Source organism: Microcaecilia unicolor, chromosome 2 (genome assembly GCF_901765095.1).
Source record: "Microcaecilia unicolor chromosome 2, aMicUni1.1, whole genome shotgun sequence".
NCBI classification, from domain to species: Eukaryota; Metazoa; Chordata; class Amphibia; order Gymnophiona; family Siphonopidae; genus Microcaecilia; species Microcaecilia unicolor.
In genome coordinates, this window is record NC_044032.1 from 252,050,317 (window position 1) to 252,072,226 (window position 21,910).

At 45.7% G+C, this 21,910-nt stretch overlaps 1 protein-coding gene across 1 annotated transcript in view; it reads right to left on the minus strand.

Moving 5' to 3' along the window:
- Positions 1-3,829: 3,829 nt before the first annotated feature.
- Positions 3,830-21,910, minus strand: part of MBD1 (methyl-CpG binding domain protein 1) — a gene marked incomplete in the record, with an annotated part of 329,236 nt that continues 311,155 nt past the window's right edge. The window contains 3 exon segments of the mRNA XM_030193911.1: positions 3,830-4,658; positions 4,995-5,081; positions 5,863-5,976. Coding sequence (XP_030049771.1) covers positions 4,212-4,658; positions 4,995-5,081; positions 5,863-5,976 — 648 coding nt within the window.

Sequence of the window (21,910 nt, forward strand, 5' to 3'; positions counted from 1 at the left end):
ACCAGGCTCACTCAAAACAATGAACATTGGCCAATTGGGCCTCGCAACTGCGAGGACATAACATGACCTGAAACCAAAATCAACAACAGAGTGCAGCCTGGAACAGAATCAAAATGGGTCTAGGGGGGTGGAGTTGGATTCTAAACCCCAAACAGATTCTGCAACACCGACTGCCCAAACCGATTGTTGCGTCGGGTATCCTGCTGAAGGCAGTAATGAGATGTGAATGTGTGGACTGATGACCACGTTGCAGCTTTGCAAATCTCTTCAATGGAGGCCGACTAAATGGGCCACTGACGCAGCCATGGCTCTAATATTATGAGCCATGACATGACCCTGTAGAGTCAGCCCAGCTTGGGCATAAGTGAAGGAAATGCAATCTGCTAGCCAATTGGAGATTGTGCATTTTCCCGATGGCGACACCCCTCCTGTTGGGATTGAAAGATACAAACAACTGGGCGGACTGTCTGAAGGGCTGTGTCCACTTCACGTAAAAGGCCAATGCTCTCTTGCAGTCCAAGGTATGTAAACTACTTTCGCCAGGGTGGGTATGAGGACGGGGAAAGAATGTTGGCAAGACAATCGACTGGTTCAGATGGAACTCAGACACCACCTGCCTGTGCTGGGAGCTGTAAGAATGAGCTCCTGGTGGGCAATTTAGAGGTTGGATTCCAGATTCAGGGTGTATCCTAACTGGACTATTTGAAGAACCCACCGGTCGGAGGTTATGAGAGGCCACCTTTGGTGAAAAAATATCAACCTCCCCCCCAACCGGCAAGTCGTCCGGTACGGACACTTCTACAGAGGCTATCCTGAACTGGAGCCAGTCAAAAGCCCTTCCCTTGCTTTTGTAGGAGAACAGAGTAGGCCTTAGACGCACACTGTTGACAAGAACGAGCGCACTGGGGCTGAGCTACATCAAAAGTGTCAAATATACCCCTGGCCAGGAACTTTCAACACGCCTTCTGCTGCCTGAAATCTTGGCAAAAAGGCTCGGCCTACTCCAGAGGGAGTGCATCCACCAAGCCCGACAGTTGTTGTATCGAGTTCCGCAAGTGGACGCTAGTGAAGAGCTGGTAAGTAGATCTTGGCGGCGAGCATAGTGGTCTGATACGTCTTTCTCCCAAAAGAGTCAAGAGTCCTAGCTTCTCTGCCTGGGGGCGCCGAAGCATAGTCTCTAGTACTCCTAGCTCTCTTGAGAGCGGAATCCACCACCATGGAATTGTGGGGTAATTGAGGCCTCATCAATCCAGGTTCACCGTGGATCCGATATTGGGATTCAACTTTTTTGGGAACCACAGGGCCAGACAGAGGGGTGGACCAGTTTCGCATAAGGACTTCCTTCAGTACCTTATGCAGAGGGACTGTCACAGCCTCTTTAGGTGGAGAAGAATAATCGAGGACCTCGAGCATCTCAGTCCTGGGGCTCATCCTCAATTTCCACAGGGAAGGGAATAGCCGTAGCCATTTCCCGGAAAAAGCAAAGGAGGAAAAAGATAAACTCTCAGGTGGAAATAATCTTCTTTCCAGTGGAGGGGAAGGATCAGAAGGAATCCCAAAGGACTCACCAGAAAAGTACCTGGGATCTTCCTTTGATTCCCACGAGCGCTCCTGCTCAGTGTCAATACAACCTGTGTCAAGGTACTCAGACACTGGACCTGCCTCGACGCTGAGGAATGGTGTCCTCTGTGGCCATGTCGAGAAGTCGATAACCAATCCGACTGCGGCAAAGCTCCCTCCGCCAACGTCAAAGGAGAGTCGACTTGGGTGGCAGCCAATATCGCAGGTGGCACCGCAGTCGGAGACCTCACCACAGGAGAAGGACCAGACACCGCTACAGCAGATGGTACAGTAGGCACAAGCACCCCCGACACCAAAGCTGATTGTCGCAGTAAGCCTTCCAGAAGTTCTGGAAACAAGGCCCGGATACACTCGTCGAGAGCCGCCATCGGAGAAGGCTGCGGGGGCTGGTGGAAAAGGCGGTGTCAGGATCCGTGGAGGTTCGTGAGCAGGTACCGGGCTGCCAAGAGACCTACGCATCAGCACCTCCTGTACCGAGGGGGAGAGGTCCTCTCGGTGCCGACGTTTCTCGGGTGCTGACTCTCTCGATGCCCTGGAGCTCCCAGTACCGTGCGTCGAAGGAGAATGATAACGGTGCTTCTTAGCCTTCGCTCAACGCCCGTCATCGAGACTCCTCGATACCGATGAAGAGGACGTGGAATCCTCACGTCTTCCCGGGGCAGGTCTGCATAACAGGAGGCCTCGAGGCAGGTAGAGACCCACTCGACGCCTTACTGCTCCCAGCGCGAGTTGGTCTCTCAGCAGCCATTACCTCTCTCCTCAACGTCGATGCTCCTGTCAATGTCGAAGGACCGGACTGAGCCCCAAAAAGCTTCTCTCATTGGGCCTCTCGAGACGCTTGGGTCCGTTTCTTCATACAAAGACACAAACAATAAGCGGCTGGGCTATGGTCGGGCACTGGATACACCAGGCGTGGGTATCTGTACCTGAGATGGTCCAGTTGCACCAAGTACAACGTTTGAAGCCGCTGGGTGTCTTCGATGACATGGAAGAAAAAACGGCTTCGGCAAAATCAAACGACGATTGTGCCAAGAAAGAAAAAGCACAAAAAAGGGAAAAAGGCCAGCCGTTTCGAAAAAGAAAGGAAACTTTAACGGGGAAAAAAGTAAAAGGAAGTACGGGAATACTTTTTTTTTTTTTAAATACAGGCAACACTAAAACAAGCGAAAGCTGAAAAATCCTGAAAAGTTCTTCCTGGGCCTGAGAAAGGAGCATCAGAAAAACAAACCGCACCTCACTGCGGAGAAAAAAAGAACTAAAGAGGCACGTTCACGCTGCCCGTGTGATGGACCTCTCTCGAAAGACTTTGATTTTTTTTTGCTTGCAAATTTTTTGCCGATTCCTTGGCCACCGCGGACGTCGACCCACATGTGAGAACAAGCAGCCTGCTTGTCCTCGTAGAATGTAATTTATGTTCAACACTCTCTGGTGCAAGGAGGAGGGGGAAGGCAGTGAAGTGGACAGGGCTGGTGTTAGGCACACAGGAGCCCAAGGTAGAAAATTAAGAAGGGGAACCCCAAAGTCCTCCTGCAGGCTAAGCCTCCTTCAGCTTGAGGAACCTAGAGGCAAAAGGGACCACAGCAATCGGCCTGGTTGCCACCCCCCTAACACCGGCCTTGGAAGCAGAACTTATGACAGTGCAAGTGGGCCAAGATTGGCAAAACTGGTAAGTAAATGAAAAAAAAAAAATCAGTTTTCAATCTATCAGAATTCAGCCACCCTAAAAATACACATACAAAATTTAACAGAAGCCCAGCATTTAAATTTTTCATTTGTTTTACCTGAAGAAATAAGGAACAAAACATTCACCAACTCTTGTCACTTAAACGCAAAAGGAAAAAAAAATCAAACATTTGTAAAATTACAATAGAAAAGGGAAGTAAAACAATCTGTAGAATGAACAAACAGCAGGGTGGGAAAAACAAACAAAATTAATCGGTAGCTGTATGCTTACATTGTGCAGTACTCTGAATGTATACAATGCTAAGCAGTGCGACTTGCTTCCTTCCTCCCAATCACTGAAAAATATCTATAGTCCACATCTTTTAAGTTGCATTTCTTCTCAGCCCCTCTAGGTCAGTCATTTTAGGCGAGATTACAGATTACCTTGGGCACTGATTGGTCCATGTTGATTTTCATATCAAAAGCACTACAGGCTTTCGCTGTTAAACAACAGCCACTAGAGAGGGTGGATATGGCAGTTCCCAGGGAATATAAAAAAAACTTTTCAAAACCAATTTAGATTGTGTGTGTGTGTGGGGGGGGGGGGGGGGGGGGGGTATAAGTTGAACAAACCCAAAAACCAAATTGCTGCATAACCCACAGATTTGCCTTTCCATTTCTTCTGTGGTTTTCTACCCTATGTTTGTTTGATTTATAAGTAATTATGCAGGGCCTAGCAATAGTTTTTCCAGTGTATAAAATGAGAATTGTAGAAGGGAGGAGGGAATGCATAATAATATCCTTTTCACATATGGTTGTCTCTTTCCCTGGTGCTCCAAGTGCACATAACAAAAACTAGTACCCATCAACACCAGCAATAGACAGGTTATCCTCTCGGCCCCCTTTCTAGTTTTGCAGCTTATTTCTCCCCTCTTCCTCTTGTCAATGATCGCCACCCCTTTCCTGGATCAAAGGTCATCTCCTGAGGGCCAGGGAGTCAAGCAGCACTGTGAGCAGCGGTCACCATAGGCTAGCACAGCACAGTTGGCGGCACGGCAGGCACCCTTCGGCACACCAGCACAAGGGCGATAGGCTTCCAGGTCACAGATCAGCTCCACCACTTCATCAACAGTGGTAAGGCGGGAGGGGTGTTTGGCATAGAGTTCATGGGTGGCTGGTACGATAAGACCATGCAGTAAGATGTGGAAATGAAGGCCCGGTTCTATGTGAATGATTGCATCAGCCACAGTGGAGAGGGCAGAACGCTGGATGAGGCGCAGATCAGGACCCTCTAAGGGTAGAACCTCCCAGTGTGCTGGTAGTGGGATCTCATTCAACTCTGTCAGAAACTCCCTCAGCACGCCATCCAGCTGGGAGACTTGCTGGTAGGAACCCAGGCTGAAGATTTCCATTATCTGAGAGGGATGAAATATAAAGAAAATAATTTGCCTTAGCATTGTACCCAAAGAAAATCTGGTATAACTAAGAATACAAAGACAGTAGCTTCAGCAATGTGGCTCTTCTCTCATTGTTGAAAGGATAACAATCGTTCAGCTGTGGAATGAGTTCCCTAGTACTGCCTTGCAGCATCATTGGAAAAACAGCACCTGTTTACTGCACTAAGCCATCAGCAGAACAAGGACAGCACATCTAGCAGTGCAGTGTGCCACCTATACCACTATCCTGCAGCATCTGCACTGGAAAGACAGCATATAGAAGTGCACCTCTCCTGAACAGCAGTGTATTCTTACCACAGGTGTGCTCTCATCTGCTTCAGCCACCTCATCCACAGCAAGACACTCTTCCACCTTCAGGGGATAGTGGGGAATCTTTGGAGCCTTAAGAGAGGATGGAAACAAAAAAAGCACAGTATGAGGCAAAGCAGGTAATAAAAGAAGCTAGAAACAGCTTAAGGTATGCATGAATTGAGAGGACCATCAACCCAACAAAAGTACAATGTGAACCCTATGAATTCAGTGTGTGCTGAAACGCCCTGTGATGTCACAAGAGATTTATCAGTAAATGACACAGTAACATAGTAAACGACGGCAGATGAATTTATTTATTTTATTTGTATCCCGCACTTTCCCGCTCATCGCAGGCTCAATGCTGCTTACACAGTAACAAGAGAATACAATCTGTAGTATCTGAATCAACAAAGGAGGTATGTGGTAGGACAAATGGGATAAAAGAGATATGAGAGAAAGGATACGGTTACGTAAGGAAGTGAAGCGATGAAGAAGAGGTAGGGGAAGAGCATGGAGAGTAAGAAGATTGGTGGGAGGTAATTTCTGAGCCATTGTTGTTAATGATTAGATGAACCAGTAAATGGATGGGTTGCTTATGTTTGCTTATGGTAGGTCAAGTCACTTGGGTAAATCTGTTTGAAGACCCAAATGGTCCGTCCAGTCTGCCCAACAGTCACACATTATCAATTCATGTTTAGATCAACCATTGATTCTTAAAATTGATGCCTCTGGAACTTGTAGCCTACTAAATAGTATTCACTTTGCAACCATTCTTCAATAAAGTCTGCATAAACCAGCCATTAAGAGACATGCAGAAAAAAAATATAGTGCCCAGCTGAAAGGGAACACATAACTTTCATGCCCTCATTACCGAGGTGGTTTCCTGCCCATGAGTGGTGTTGCTGTCTGCCACTTCCTGCTTGACTGGTGTTGAGGAAGGCACAAGAAAGCAGAGAGCGCTGCTACTACCATCTGCATCTTGTTGCTGGAAAAGAAAAGAAAAGGAACTCAAAGTTAGGAGCAGCGAGTGCAAAGGGAAGAGACATGGAGAAAAAGCAGGTGGGGGAGAGGGATAGGTAGTATACACTAATCATTTTTTGGATTCCTGTATGGATGTACTAAGCATTCCCAACCCCTACAACTTACCCGGCTAGTTTCTGACATGCATGTTTCCTCCTCTCTACCCTATTTTGATCCTCCCCATTCCTACCACTGATTGTCCCGATTTCTTACATTTTGTGTCATCCAAATATTGCTTGTCTGTATTTTCAGTCTGCATGGATGTGATTGCTTGAATAATTATTAGTACTACTATCTCCTGTCGTGAGGTCTGTGTTTCTAATAATGCTGTAATCATACTTTGGGTGCATCAAGGTGCAAAAGTACAGCAGTCTATGATAAACATCCCTCTGAAAACAGATCTAGAAATAAGACCAACAGGGATAACAAGAGGCAAGCTAATAAACTGTATAAAGAGAGGAAAGGGATAATATATGGGCAGACTGGATAGGCAATATGATATTTATATGCAGTCATTTTCTACGTTTCTATGATATTTAAGAATTTTAGTGCAATACCTCAGCACTCTACACATCTCCTGTATCAACCCAACATTTCACACTTCGTTGGTTTTCAAACCCTGCACATTGCTCTTTCTTGCTACATGCCACCAGTTGCATTCCACTGGTTTACAAGACACCACAGGGGATGAAAAGGTGTTTTGTTTTTTAATATCACGCATGCACACACACAGAGATCCTGCTGAGTTACACATGCTCTGTAACCAAGTATGTAAATGGGATATGAGGTCAACATGAGCCAAAGAATAAAAACGAGGGGCAGTGATGCATGCTGGAATAATGAATAGTTATTCCTATCTTGTATGCTTTGAGGATGGGCTGGGGGGGGGGGGGGATAACAAATGAGATCAAATAAAAGTTTGTATTTAATCCACATAGATGGCCCTTGGAAACTATTGCCACGCAATACTAGACATGCAATTCCAGTTTCCACCGCTTCCCAGAAAACAACACGCAGGAGAGAGGGTTTCAAACCTAACCTATCCTCCCTAACATCAATATGCCAAAGCAGAGAGCCTATGCCACGGACAGCATAAGTGAAGTCTAAATAGATTACCACTGCATTCCTCCCCTTTCACCATACTATAGGTCAAATTCATTCTCCCTCCTATATCCCCTAATTGTAGCAGGTCTACCCTATGTTTTGCAGAATAAAAGAAAAATATATTTATTTAGGAAAAAACAATTCTTGCTGACACTTAAGAATGCACATTAGACAGGTTTCTCTATTCCCTGTCTTAACCTGTGGTCTCAGCTAACCCTTCTGCATTATGGACCACAGAGCTCCACTGACAACAAAGCAAGGAGATAATGTACTGGGGAACTCAGCTGTGACCAACCAAGAAGAGATAAAGTAATATTAAAATATAAAATTACAGAAAATATTCTCAACTTCTTTCTGAAGCTTTAGGGAAGAATGCTCACAATCTTTCATATTTCTGAGGCTGCATAAAATCTGTCTTTATATCAAAATCTAAGTAATATGTACCATAAGAGGTACATTCATGTATCGGAGTGACTCCGACTTCTCCAGTGATGAATCCCCTATGACATGTAACAATGATCCTTTCAAAGGTGCACGAGTCTCTGTTCAGGCATATCTTAGTTTACTGGTTACAAAATAAAGATATGCATAATTCATGCTCTAGAGAAAGCAAAGTCACTTCGCTGTAATAGAACTTCTCTGTAGACAACAAGATGTTAGTTACGCATCTTTGTATGGTGCCAATATGGGTAGCTTTCTCAGAAAAACCTATCAAGTCTAATGCAGAACTTAGGAGTAAACTGTGTAGGAAAGTGGGTGGATAATAATTTCTGATTTATTCTGCTGTCTATAGAGAACTCCTGTTTCAGATAAATAATTTTAATTTGTCTGTTGACAAGCAAGATGAAATCAGCCACAATGCTAGGGAATTGGATGCTGATTGCTCTATTTGTATTTTAGTTTCAGTTTTGTAAGGCAACTTGGAGCTGACAGATGATCCACTTGTTTCTCAAATTTTTACACCACCTTTCCTCCCATAGGGATCAAGGCTTTTAGAAATTCTTGTCCAAATGCGCTCTCTCCCTCCAGGATTATCATACAAACAATAGTGATATGTAGAGATGTAAATGGAAGACCATGAGGTAACTCTATATATTTCTTCAAATGGAAAGCAAGTAGAGATGACTAAGACTGACTTGCGTTTTTACTGTATCATTTAGTTGTAATCCTGCTAGGCTACAGAAGTGGCAGTCAGTTTGATAAATTTCTTTCAATTACTGAAGTACTCTGTTTGGATTCAAGGATATAAAGAGTTAAGTGAAACTGGTGAAGTGGCTGTGTTGTTTTCAGACTGTAAACCAGCATGTGGAAAAGTCTGTTCACCTTTGTATGTAAAAACCCTTTGTAAACCAAAAAAAAAAAAAAAAAAAGTGGAAAACAGTGATTGATCTCAAAACTGACCAGATCTTTATTAAACACTTAAGGTGAGATTGAAAGATTACACTATTGTGGAAGCATATATGTGCCATGCTATTTTTGAAAAATTGGAAAAGTCTTAATTCAGACATTTTTGCCAACACATCTAGAACCTGTGACATATTTTAAAAATGCAAAACTGAATATACAAGAGTATTGTAAAAATATCTCTCCACTCACAAGCCAAGACATCGACAAGCCCATCAAAAACATATGGCACATGACCAGCAATGTCAAAGTGTTACAATGAGAAAACATAAAAATAGAAAAGTTCACCCAAGGGTGCCCAAGAACCTGAAAGCAATCCACATAAGCTCACACCATCATGCCCTGCCTCCACGGGACACGTACATAGCATCCACGAGGTCCCTACAGTGTCTCTGGTGTCTATTCAGTGGATGCAGGGGAAAACATCTAGTGCCACCTATGCTGGCGATACAAAACTTATAGTGTGCGCAAAACATTTAGCACTGCTCTGGAGTGCAAAATGTTTAGAACTGCAAAATGTTTTTTTGGATTTTTCTCACACCTATTTCAACAGTAGCTCAACATGCGTTATATTCAAGTACAATAGGTATTTCCCTGTCCCTGAAGGGCTCACAATCTAATTTTGTACCTGAGGCAATGGAGGGTTAAATGACTTGCCCAAGATGAAAAGAAGCAGCAGTAGTATTTGAACCAGGCACCCCTGGATGTCAAGTCCAGTGCTTTAACCACCAGGCTTACTCATCCACTCCACTCTGGTGTGCAAAACATTTAACAACCAGTTTTGTTTTGCTTTTAAACCTTTATTTAATCAAACACTGCACAACTCTGGTTCACGTTTCAACGGTTATACTCCCTGGCAGAGGAGACAGATACTGAACCAGGTAAGCAGCTGGCTTTATAAAATGGCAGGCATAGACATTCTGCAGCACTAATGTTTAAAGCTGCCAGCAATTTCAGAAGCTTGGATATACCAAATAGCAATATTTACAGCCCTTCCACTTAGAAATTTTTGTAAGACATATTTAAATGTCATGTTTGCCATTTTACAATCTCTGGCATGGGAAGCTGCATGGGAATGTCTGTACTAGCTCCAAAGCAGCTTTCTTGTCCTGCAAATAAAACTTCACCTCAGAGGAAGTGAACATGTGGGGGAGTGCACTGCTGAGACACCACAAACATCTTTTTGTTTTGGCAGGGCAAAGGCTCAGCATCTACATCACACAAAAGGCATGGGTTGGGTTTCGACACGATAACTGAAAACTGTTCCAGTGCCTCAGACGGTACAAGGGGCTGTAGGCAGAATGCTGAATATGCTGAGAACCAGCAGGTCTTGTCAGACAAATCCAATTAATTTCTTTGAATGGAAGACCAGAGAGTTGGATCAAGAAAGAACACTAGATGTGGTGTATTTAAATTTTGCAAACTCTTTGATAGGGGTCTGCATAGATGACTAATAAATAAACTGAGTACACTCGGTATGGACATTAAAGTGACTGACTGGGTTAAGAACTGGTTGAGTGGAAGGCAACAGAGGTTAGTGGTAAATGGAGCTAATTCTGAGGAAAAGGATGTTACCAGTGGTGTGCCAACAAGGTTCGGTTCTTGGTCTGGTTCTTTTTAACATTTTTGTTAAGTGATATTGCTGAAGGGTTGTCTGGTAAGTTTGCCTCTTTGCAGATGTTAACAAAATCTGCAATAGAGTAGACATCCTTGATGGTGAGGTTAACATGAAGAAAGCTTTAGGAAGCTAGAAGAATGGTCTGGAATTTGGCAACTAAGATTTAATGCTAAAAAATGCAGGGGTCATATATTTGGAATGAAAAAAAACCAGAGAGAAAGGTACAGTTTAGGGGGTGAAGAACTTTTGTGCACGAAGGAGAAGCGGGACTTGGGTGTGATCGTATGTGATGATCTTAAGGTGGACAAACAGGTAGAAAAGTTGACGGCAAAAACTAGAAGGATGCTTGGGTTCATAGGGAGAGGAATGAGCAGTAGGATGCACAGAGAAAGTAATGGGCAAAAGGAAAAATGAGGTAATGATGCTCCTGTATAAGACTCTGGCATGACCTCATTTAGAATATTGCGTACAATTCTGGAGACTGCACCTTCAAAAAGACAAACAGGATGGAGTCTGTCCAAAGGGCGGCTACTAAAATGTCAGTGCTGTGATGTCATCTGCATATATGTAAAATTGCAACTGAAATAAATCTAAATAGTCTGCTAATGGTTGTATGAGAATGTTAAACAATGAAGGTGAGGGAAGACCCCTGAGACACTCTACATAATGCATCCCAAGGGTCAAAAAGTTCACCCTGCATCTTTACCATATATGATCTGGTTAAAAAGCCTTGAAACCAGGATAATACAAAGCCCTGAATCTCCAAAGACAGAATACCATGATCCACCAGGTCAAAGGCACTGGACAAGTCAAATTGAACAATGGAACTTTGTCCTTGGCTCAGTAATTTCTGGCCAGATGTTACCAGTATTTAGGCAGTTACAAACTGCTAGAATGCAACTAGCCAGTGGTTATACAGATAAAGTAACTTATGCTTGTGAACAACTGAAACATCAAAGAATATGAGAATAACAAAATTAGCAGACTCCTAGCTATACGACTGCATAAACTTTAGGTTTATAGGAATATTTTTAAAGTTAAGGAAAAGCAGGGGGCCTGCTTACACGTACTACAGACAAACAGGAATGTTTAGGGATTATTATAAGGAACTGTACCAAGGCTGACTCTTCAACTGGAGTGGCAGATATTGATTCTTACTTGTCTGAGCTAGCTCTTCCTGATCAGATAATGTAACAACAACTAAGGAGGCCCTGAAAGCTATAAAGTCACTCCCAGCACATAAGTCATCGGGACTGAATGGCTTTCCCGAAGAATTTTGTAAAACCTTTGCCTCAGGGCTTGCCTCTTTGCTTACAGGCCTGCTCAGGGGCGGACTGACCGTTCAGGCAACCGGGCAGTGCCCAAGGGCCCAGAGGCCCGCCGTTCTCCCCATTCCCACACACTACCCTCCTGCCGCCGCCACCACTGCTGCTGTTACAGCAGTGGCGGCAAAAACAGAAATACAGATCGCGGAGCCGCACTGTTCCTCCTGTTCGCGGCTGCCGGTCCTGCCTTCCTCTAACAATTTCCTGTTCCGGGGCAGAGCCGGTCAGCTGTGAGCGGGAAGGGAATGGTGCAGCCCCACGATCTTTTTTTTCTATTTTTGCTGCCACTGCTGAAACAGCAGCAGGGCAGCAGCAGCAGTGGTGGCCGCGGCAGGGGGGTATTGGGTGGGAGTGGGGATAACCTGGTCCTAGTGTGCCAGTGATAGTGGGGGTGTCCGGTGGGGGGGGGGGGGGGGGGGGAGAAGAGAGGGTTTGGGTGTTGGGTGGGGCTGAAAAAAAAAAAAGACAACAACACTGGATGGAGGGTGTGATTGTGAGGGTAGGGTGGAAGAGTGGGGATATGGGGATTAGGTGGGGTGATAGTGGGGACATATAAATTAGCAGGGATAAGGAGGACCCCAGGTACAGGGTGACTTGGTGATTGGAAAGGGCAGACAATGGGTGATTGGAAAGGACAGATGATGGATGGAGAATCAAGTGGGGAGGGGGAACAGATGTCAAATGGAAGGGAGAAGAGATGGGACAGATGCTGGATGAGGAGAGAGGGGACAGAAGTCAGATAGAAAGAGGGAGAAGAGAGACAGATGCTGGATAAGGAGGGAGGGGACAGAAGTCAGATAGAAAGAGGGAGAAGAGAGACAGATGCTGGATGAGGAGGGAGGGGACAGAAGTCAGACAGAAAAAGGGAGAGGAGGGACAGACACTGGATGAGGGAGAGAGAAGGGACATATGCCAGATGGAAATGGGGAGAGAAGTGACAAGACACTGGATGAAGGGGAGACAGGGGATAGAAGTGGGAGACAGGATGCAGATGTTGGATGGAACTGGGGAGAGACAGGGGTCTGAGTGGATGAAAGTGAGGCCAGATGCTGGATGGAGGAGAAAGAGGAGAGACTCTGGATGAAAGTGAGGAGAGAGAAGGGTCAGATCTGGATGGAAAGGGGGAGAGAGGAGGGGCAGACGCTAGATGGAAAGGGGAAGAGAGAGGGTGCAGATGCTGGATGGAAAGGGGGAAGAGAGGGTGCAGATGCTGGATGGAAAGGGGGCAGACTGGATGGAAAGGAGAAAGAGAGGGAGCAGATGCTGGATGGAAAGGGGGCAGACACTGGATGGAAAGGAGAAAGAGAGGGAGCAGATGCTGGATGGAAAGGAGAAAGAGAGGTAGCAGATGCTGGATGGAAAGGGGGAAGAGAGGGTGCAGATGCTGGATGGAAAGGAGGCAGACCACTGGATGGAAAGGAGAAAGAGAGGGAGCAGATGCTGGATGGAAAGGGGGGAGAGAGAGGGATAGACGCTGGTGAGAGTTAAGAAGAGATCGAGGAAAGACCTATAAAAGTGAGGTTAACTGAGCACAAATCTAAGATTATGACGAGAAACTGCCAAGCCCCGATTGTAGAACATTGGCTTGAGAAAGGACATAGAATAGAAGATATGCAATGGCGAGTATTGGAACATGTGCATGTGGGCAGGGAGGGAGGATCGGTGAAAAAACTTTTGAATTACAGAGAGCAATGGTATATATATTTCTTGAAAACAGTGACCCCACAGCGACTTAATGCTGAGTTAGAATGGGCTACCTTAATATAAGGAGCTACCTTAATGTAGTGGGGAATTGTGATTGGTCCATCAGACTCAGGGGGTGGAGACATCAATAGGAGGAGGAGAAGCTAAAAGGACAGAGTAGGAAGCCGTCGCCATCTTAGCAGGAGGAAATCCAGAAAGAAAACATTGCGAGGCTGGTACTAAGAACGGCTAAGGGTAGGTTGGAAATATGGTTTAGAATAAAATATGGAGTAGTTTGGGGAGACAGCTGGGCATTTGTAAAATACGGGACCTGTGCTGCCTCCTTAAAGACGATGTTTTAATGCACTTATATTTATGTATTTTTAGGGGAGCCCTTGACACAGCCTTTTAGGGCGAAACATGCATGTCGGGCATTGTTGAACCCCTGGTCTGACCGTTCAGTGCAAGTTAAGTATTGCTTATAAGTAACTTAGATATTAAAAAGTAAAATGAACAGTTAAATAAGTAAATGAAGAAATAGTTTAGTAAAATATTATCGCCAGTGAGGATTTGGGTGCTGTTGAATGTCCAATAAAAGAGTGAAGTTGGTCATGTGCACTGCTGAGGCGATAAAAAACATAAAAAAACATATGAATGATTTCTATATGATATATGGTTAAGGTGGAGGTTAAAACCATATATGAGCCTTGTTAGGGGAGTAGTTACAGTTGAAGGGCTCTTAAAGAGAGATTAGTAGTGCCAAGTACGTGCGGTTTCAAACAAAAGAAACATGGCAGCAGAATTTGAAGGATATACTGAAGAACAAATACAAAAACTAATGCAGTGCCCGGCGCTTATGGAAGAAGTTGATGCTTTTGACCCCCAGGGTTCGTGGATGGAGTTGGAGACTTTAAAGAAAAGACTGGTGAGGGCGGAGCTACATGCAGGAACGCTAGTCCAGTACTTAAGGAAATCGTGGATTCCGAGAGGGCTGAGAATTATTAAGGAGCCTAAGATTTTTACATCAGATAAATTGTTTTTGGACAAGTGGTCAGCGATTTTGAATAAATGTAGTAGGGATTTGATGGCACTCATCATTGAAACAACAGAACAGGTGGAAAAAGAATTGGAAGTACAGATTACCACCATGGAAGAAAATCTGAAAATGAGCCAAAGTACTGAGATGTTTGATAAAAGATGGATGAATTAAAAACAACGATACATCAGTTGAAAGAATCTACGAGGCAGCTGAAGATTAAAAAATTAAGACGAGATGAGAGAGATTATCAGATGGATAGAGTATATACTTGGCAGAAAAGAGAAGTAATAATGACCAATAGAAAAAGGGTGGCTTTTGAAGGATCATCAGGAGACAGTGATGAAGTGGGCACGGGAAGTGACCCTGAACCGCTTGAGCAAGAACGACCAAAAACAAGAGCAAGGGTGGGCCAATCAAAACAGCCATTGATCAAAGATCGAGACCGAGGGCAGTTGGAAGCACCTCGGGGGAAGAACACTCGGAAACAGTAATAAATCTATCCTCGTATCCTCTTTCACATATCCAGAAGCAAGTATTACATCTGGGGCTAGGATTTGTTCCAACAACCCTGCATGATGGCTTCCGTCTGCGTATAGCATTACAAAAATGTTTTAGAAAATTGCAGTGCCGGATATATTTTTTGGAGAATGCCAGTGGGATGGATACATCTATAGTGAAACCTATATCGAGATGGGTCCCCCCTGGCCCTATGAATGCCATGGTTTCAACATTCAAAGACATAATACTTCGGGATTTGGAGGCGTTGGAGGCTGAGTTGAGTGGGGGACACAGAAGAAAGAATAATTTGTCTTTTAAACAGTGGGAAGCGTTAAAACAGCTTCAGGAACATCCAGATATTATAATTGGCAAAGCGGACAAAGGGGGAGCTACGGTCATCTGGGGGAGAGATGAATATTGTGAAGAGGCAGAGCGTCAGCTAGCGGATATAAGAGCATATAAAATTTTGGATGAGGACCCTATGGAGAGCTTACAGGAGAAGATCAAGCAGCTGGTAGAGCCGGCAGTTGAAAATCATATTTTGACTTTAAAGGAAGGACGTTTTTTGTTAGAAGAAAATCCGCAAACTCCAAAGATATACTTTGTACCCAAAATCCATAAACATTGATTCATCCGCCTGGACGCCCAATTGTGAGTACTAGGTCCTCAGTGTTGCAGCCACTCTAAAAGTTTTTGGATATATTTCTACACAAATTTGTATGTGAGATGCCATCTTACTTGAAGGATTCTTCACATTTTTTGAGAGAGATAACATTGATTGAGGATGTTACAGATGAGACATGGCTGGTCACTTTGGACATAGTCTCTTTATATACGAGAATTCCACAACAGGGGGCACTAGATATAATTCGAGAGAAAATGCAACAAAGTACGGAGCATCTACGCATCCCTACAGATTTATTGATGCATATGGCGAAAATGGTGATCCAAAATAATTATTTTTGGTATAATGATCGATTCTATGAGCAGACGGAAGGAGTGGCAATGGGGGCTACTTTAGCCCCCTCAGTGGCCACATTATATATAGCACTTATGGAGGAACAACAGATTTATCCAGCTGAGAAGTTTAGGGCTGTTAAGTGCTGGAAACGTTTTTTGGATGACATTTTTTTTTTATGGACTGAGTCTGAATATGAACTGGATGAATTTATTGAATGGCTGAACAGTTTGGATGATAATATCAAATTTACTAAATCAGCGAGCAAGCAAAAAATTGAGTTTTTGGATATGATGGTATTTAAAGACCAAGGGAGATTGAAGACATCATTATATAGAAAGCCTGTAAGCCGTAACACTCTTCTCCAGTTTGGAAGTTACCATCCGTATAAATTGAAATATAGTCTCCCCATTAGTCAATTTTTACGAATTCGAAGAGTAAGTTCTGATTTGAATGACTTTAAACAAAAAGCGAAAGAGCCCAGTCAGAGATTTGAGGAGAGGGGCTATCCGAAAGCTGCGATAAGAAAAGCATACCTGAGGGCGCGTTTTGCGCAGCGCCCGCTCCTGTTAGAAGATCGCAAGGATATGCAGCAGGAGAGAATTACTTGTGTGTTGCCCTATACAGAGATTAGTAAAAAACTAGTGGTCTATGTAAGACAACATTGGCATATTATCCAACTATATGGAGGGTTTGAGGAATATCCCATGATAGCTTATACTAAAGGGAAAACGATAGGGGAAACATTAGCAGGCAATAAGTTTGGGAAACCTGTGGGAAGGAAGAAAGGTGGTGAACATAAGGAATGTGGGAAATGCCAATGGTGTAAGCTTACTATAAAAGGATCTGACTGGATACCCCCGGGGAGGGGGAAATAATTGACAGCAAGGGATGTTACAGATTGTAATTCGCGAAATATAGTTTATGTGATAATATGCCCGTGTCAACTTATGTACATTGGGAGATCGAGTAGACCTATAAAAGTGAGGTTAACTGAGCACAAATCTAAGATTATGACGAGAAACTGCCAAGCCCCGATTGTAGAACATTGGCTTGAGAAAGGACATAGAATAGAAGATATGCAATGGCGAGTATTGGAACATGTGCATGTGGGCAGGGAGGGAGGATCGGTGAAAAAACTTTTGAATTACAGAGAGCAATGGTATATATATTTCTTGAAAACAGTGACCCCCACAGCGACTTAATGCTGAGTTAGAATGGGCTACCTTAATATAAGGAGCTACCTTAATGTAGTGGGGAATGTGACTGGTCCATCAGACTCAGGGGGTGGAGACATCAATAGGAGGAGGAGAAGCTAAAAGGACAGAGTAGGAAGCCGTCGCCATCTTAGCAGGAGGAAATCCAGAAAGAAAACATTGCGAGGCTGGTACTAAGAATGGCTAAGGGTAGGTTGGAAATATGGTTTAGAATAAAATATGGGGTATAGTTTGGGGAGACAGCTGGGCAATTGTAAAATACGGGACCTGTGCTGCCTCCTTAAAGACGATGTTTTAATGCACTTATATTTATGTATTTTTTAGGGGAGCCCTTGACACAGCCTTTTAGGGCGAAACATGCATGTCGGGCATTGTTGAACCCCTGGTCTGACCGTTCAGTGCAAGTTAAGTATTGCTTATAAGTAACTTAGAGATTAAAAAGTAAAATGAACAGTTAAATAAGTAAATGAAGAAATAGTTTAGTAAAATATTATCGCCAGTGAGGATTTGGGTGCTGTTGAATGTCCAATAAAAGAGTGAAGTTGGTCATGTGCACTGCTGAGGCGATAAAAAACATAAAAAATATATATGAATGATTTCTATATGATATATGGTTAAGGTGGAGGTTAAAACCATATATGAGCCTTGTTAGGGGAGGTTATAAGAGGCCATCTTTGGTGAAAAAATCTCAACCTCCCCCCGACGGGCAAGCCGTCCGGCATGGACACTTGTACCAAGGCTATGCTGCACTGGAGCCAGTCAAAAGCCCATCCCTTGCTTTTGCTGGGGAGCCCTAGGGGCCTTAGGCGCACGGCGTTGACGGGAACACACATGCTGGGGCTGAGCCTGAACCGGCTGACAAGAAGCAGGAGTGTACCTATGCCTGTTATAGGAATAGGGAGCACTCCTCTTCCCTCCAAAAAAACTCCTAGAAGAAGAGGCAGTAGCAGAAGACGTCCAGCGGAAGAGAGAATCCATGGCATCATGATGCTTTTTTATCTGACTGACCATGTCCTCTACTTTTTCCCCAAAAAGATTATCCCCCCGGCAAGGAACATCCGCCATTCAATGCTGAGTGTTCTGATTCAGGTCAGAGAACGCAGCCATGAGAGTCTGCGCATCACTATACCTTGAGCAGCTACTCGGGATGCCACATCAAAAGTGTCGCAAGACCCCCTGGCCAGGAATTTGCGACACGCCTTCTGCTGCCTGACCACCTGGTGAAAAGGTTCAGCAAGCTCCGGAGGAAGTGCTTCAACTAAACTGGACAGTTGCCTCACAGAGTTCCGCAAGTGGATGCTCGTGTAGAGCTGGTGCATCTGGATCTTGGCGGAGAGCATAGCGGCCTGATATGTTCTCCTCCCAAAAGAATCCAAGGCCCTAGACTCTCTGCCTGGGGGCGCCAAGGCATAGTCTCTAGTATTCTAGGCTCTTTTGAGAGCAGAGTCCACCACCTTGGAATCGTGAGGAAGTTGGGCCTTCACCATTACAGGCTCTCCATGGACTCTGTACTGGGACTCGGATTTTTGGGGGACAACTGGATTAGAAAGAGGGCATGACCAATTTCGCATAAGCACTTCCCCTCAGTGTATTATGCAAAGGGGCCGTAGCAACCTTAGCAGGCGGAGAAGGATAATCCAGGATCTCGAGCATCTCAGCCCTAGGCTCATCCACAACCTCCATAGGGAATGGAATGTCCTTAGACATTTCCCGCACACAAGATGAGAAAGAGAGACTCTCCGGTGGAGACATTCTACTCTCAATTGGTAGAGTAGGATCAGAGGGAACCCCATACGACTCTTCCTCCAAAAAGTATCTGCGGTCTTCCTCCTCTTCCCATGAGCGCTGCTCATCGGTGTCGGACAAAGCGAATGCTACATACCTGTAGAAGGTATTCACCGAGGACAGCAGGCTGATTGTTCTCACTGATGGGTGACGTCCACGGCAGCCCCTCCAATCGGAAACTTCACTAGCAAAGGCCTTTGCTAGTCCTCGCGCGCCCATGCGCGGCCGTCTTCCCGCCCGAACCGGCTCATGTTCGTCAGTCCCATATGTAGCAAGACAAAACAAGGGAAGACACAACTCCAAAGGAGAGGGGGGCGGGTTTGTGAGAACAATCAGCCTGCTGTCCTCGGAGAATACCTTCTACAGGTATGTAGCATTCGCTTTCTCCGAGGACAAGCAGGCTGCTTGTTCTCACTGATGGGGTATCCCTAGCCCCCAGGCTCACTCAAAACAACAAACATGGTCAATTGGGCCTCGCAACGTCGAGGACATAACTGAGATTGACCTAACAATTATTCAACTAACTGAGAATGTAGCCTGGAACAGAATAAACATGGGCCTAGGGGGGTGGAGTTGGATCCTAAACCCCGAACAGATTCTGAAGCACTGACTGCCCGAACCGACTGTCGCGTTGGGTATCCTGCTGCAGGCAGTAATGAGATGTGAATGTGTGGACAGATGACCATGTCGCAGCTTTGCAAATCTCTTCAATAGTGGCTGACTTCAAGTGGGCTACCAACGCTGCCATGGCTCTAACATTATGAGCCGTGACATGACCCTCAAGAGTCAGCCCAGCCTGGGCGTAAGTGAAGGAAAAGCAATCTGCTAGCCAATTGGATATGGTGCGCTTCCCCACAGCCACTCCCCTCCTGTTGGGATCAAAAGAAACAAACAATTGAGCGGACTGTCTGTTGGGCTGTGTCCGCTCCAGATAGAAGGCCAATGCTCTTTTGCAGTCCAATGTGTGCAGCTGACGTTCAGCAGGGCAGGAATGAGGACGGGGAAAGAATGTTGGCAAGACAATTGACTGGTTCAGATGGAACTCCGACACAACCTTTGGCAAGAACTTAGGGTGAGTACGGAGGACTACTCTGTTATGATGAAATTTGGTGTAAGGGGCCTGGGCTACCAGGGCCTGAAGCTCACTGACTCTACGAGCTGAAGTAACTGCCACCAAGAAAATGACCTTTCAGGTCAAGTACTTCAGATGGCAGGAGTTCAGTGGCTCAAAAGGAGGTTTCATCAGCTGGGTGAGAACGACATTGAGATCCCATGACACTGTAGGAGGTTTGACAGGAGGCTTTGACAAAAGCAAACCTCTCATGAAGCGAACAACTAAAGGCTGTCCTGAGATCGGCTTACCTTCCACACGGTAATGGTATGCACTGATTGCACTAAGGTGAACCCTTACAGAGTTGGTCTTGAGACCAGACTCAGACAAGTGCAGAAGGTATTCAAGCAGGGTCTGTGTAGGACAAGAGCGAGGATCTAGGGCCTTGCTGTCACACCAGACGACAAACCTCCTCCATAGAAAGAAGTAACTCCTCTTAGTGGAATCTTTCCTGGAAGCAAGCAAGATGCGGGAGACACCCTCTGACAGACCCAAAGAGGCAAAGTCTACGCTCTCAACATCCAGGCCATGAGAGCCAAAGACTGGAGGTTGGGATGCAGAAGCGCCCCTTCGTCCTGTGTGATGAGGGTCGGAAAACACTCCAATCTCCACGGTTCTTCGGAGGACAACTCCAGAAGAAGAGGGAACCAGATCTGACGCGGCCAAAAAGGAGCAATCAGAATCATGGTGCCTCAGTCTTGCTTGAGTTTCAACAAAGTCTTCCCCACCAGAGGTATGGGAGCATAAGCATACAGCAGACCTTCCCCCCAGTCCAGGAGGAAGGCATCCGATGCCAGTCTGCCGTGGGCCTGAAGCCTGGAACAGAACTGAGGGACTTTGTGGTTGGCTCGAGATGCAAAGAGATCTACCAAGGGGGTGCCCCACACCTGGAAGATCTGTCGCACTACACGGGAATTGAGCGACCACTCGTGAGGTTGCATAATCCTGCTCAACCTGTCGGCCAGACTGTTGTTTACGCCTGCCAGATAAGTGGCTTGGAGCACCATGCCGTGACGGCGAGCCCAGAGCCACATGCTGACGGCTTCCTGACACAGGGGGCGAGATCCGGTGCCCCCCTGCTTGTTGATGTAATACATGGCAACCTGGTTGTCTGTCTGAATTTGGATAATTTGGTGGGGCAGCCAATCTCTGAAAGCCTTCAGAGCGTTCCAGACCGCTCGTAACTCCAGGAGATTGATCTGCAGATCGCGTTCCTGGAGGGACCAGCTTCCCTGGGTGTGAAGCCCATCGACATGAGCTCCCCACCCCAGGAGAGAGGCATCCGTAGTCAGCACTTTTTTTGGCTGAGGAACTTGGAAAGGACGTCCCAGAGTCAAATTGGACCAAATCGTCCACCAATACAGGGATTTGAGAAAACTCGTGGACAGGTGGATCACGTCTTCTAGATCCCCAGCAGCCTGAAACCACTGGGAAGCTAGGGTCCATTGAGCAGATCGCATGTGAAGGCGGGCCATGGGAGTCACATGAACTGTGGAGGCCATGTGGCCCAGCAATCTCAACATCTGCCGAGCTGTGATCTGCTGGGACGCTCGCACCCGAGAGACGAGGGACAACAAGTTGTTGGCTCTCGTCTCTGGGAAATAGGCACGAGCCGTCCGAGAATCCAGCAGAGCTCTGTACTGGGAGAAGATGGGACTTTGGATAATTTATCACAAACCCCAGTAGCTCCAGGAGGCGAATAGTCATCTGCATGGACTGTAGAGCTCCTGCCTCGGATGTGTTCTTCACCTGCCAATCGTCGAGATAAGGGAACACGTGTACTCCCAGCCTGCGAAGCGCCGCTGCTACTACAGCTAAGCACTTCGTGAACACTCTGGGCGCAGAGGCGAGCCCAAAGGGTAGCACACAGTACTGGAAGTGACGTGTGCCCAGCTGAAATCGCAGATACTGTCTGTGAGCTGGCAGTATCGGGATGTGCGTGTAGGCGTCCTTCAAGTCCAGAGAGCATAGCCAATCGTTTTCCTGAATCATGGGAAGAAGGGTGCCCAGGGAAAGCATCCTGAACTTTTCCTTGACCAGATATTTGTTCAGGGCCCTTATGTCTAGGATGGGACGCATCCCCCCTGTTTTCTTTTCCACAAGGAAGTACCTGGAATAGAATCCCAGCCCTTCTTGCCCGGATGGCACGGGCTCGAC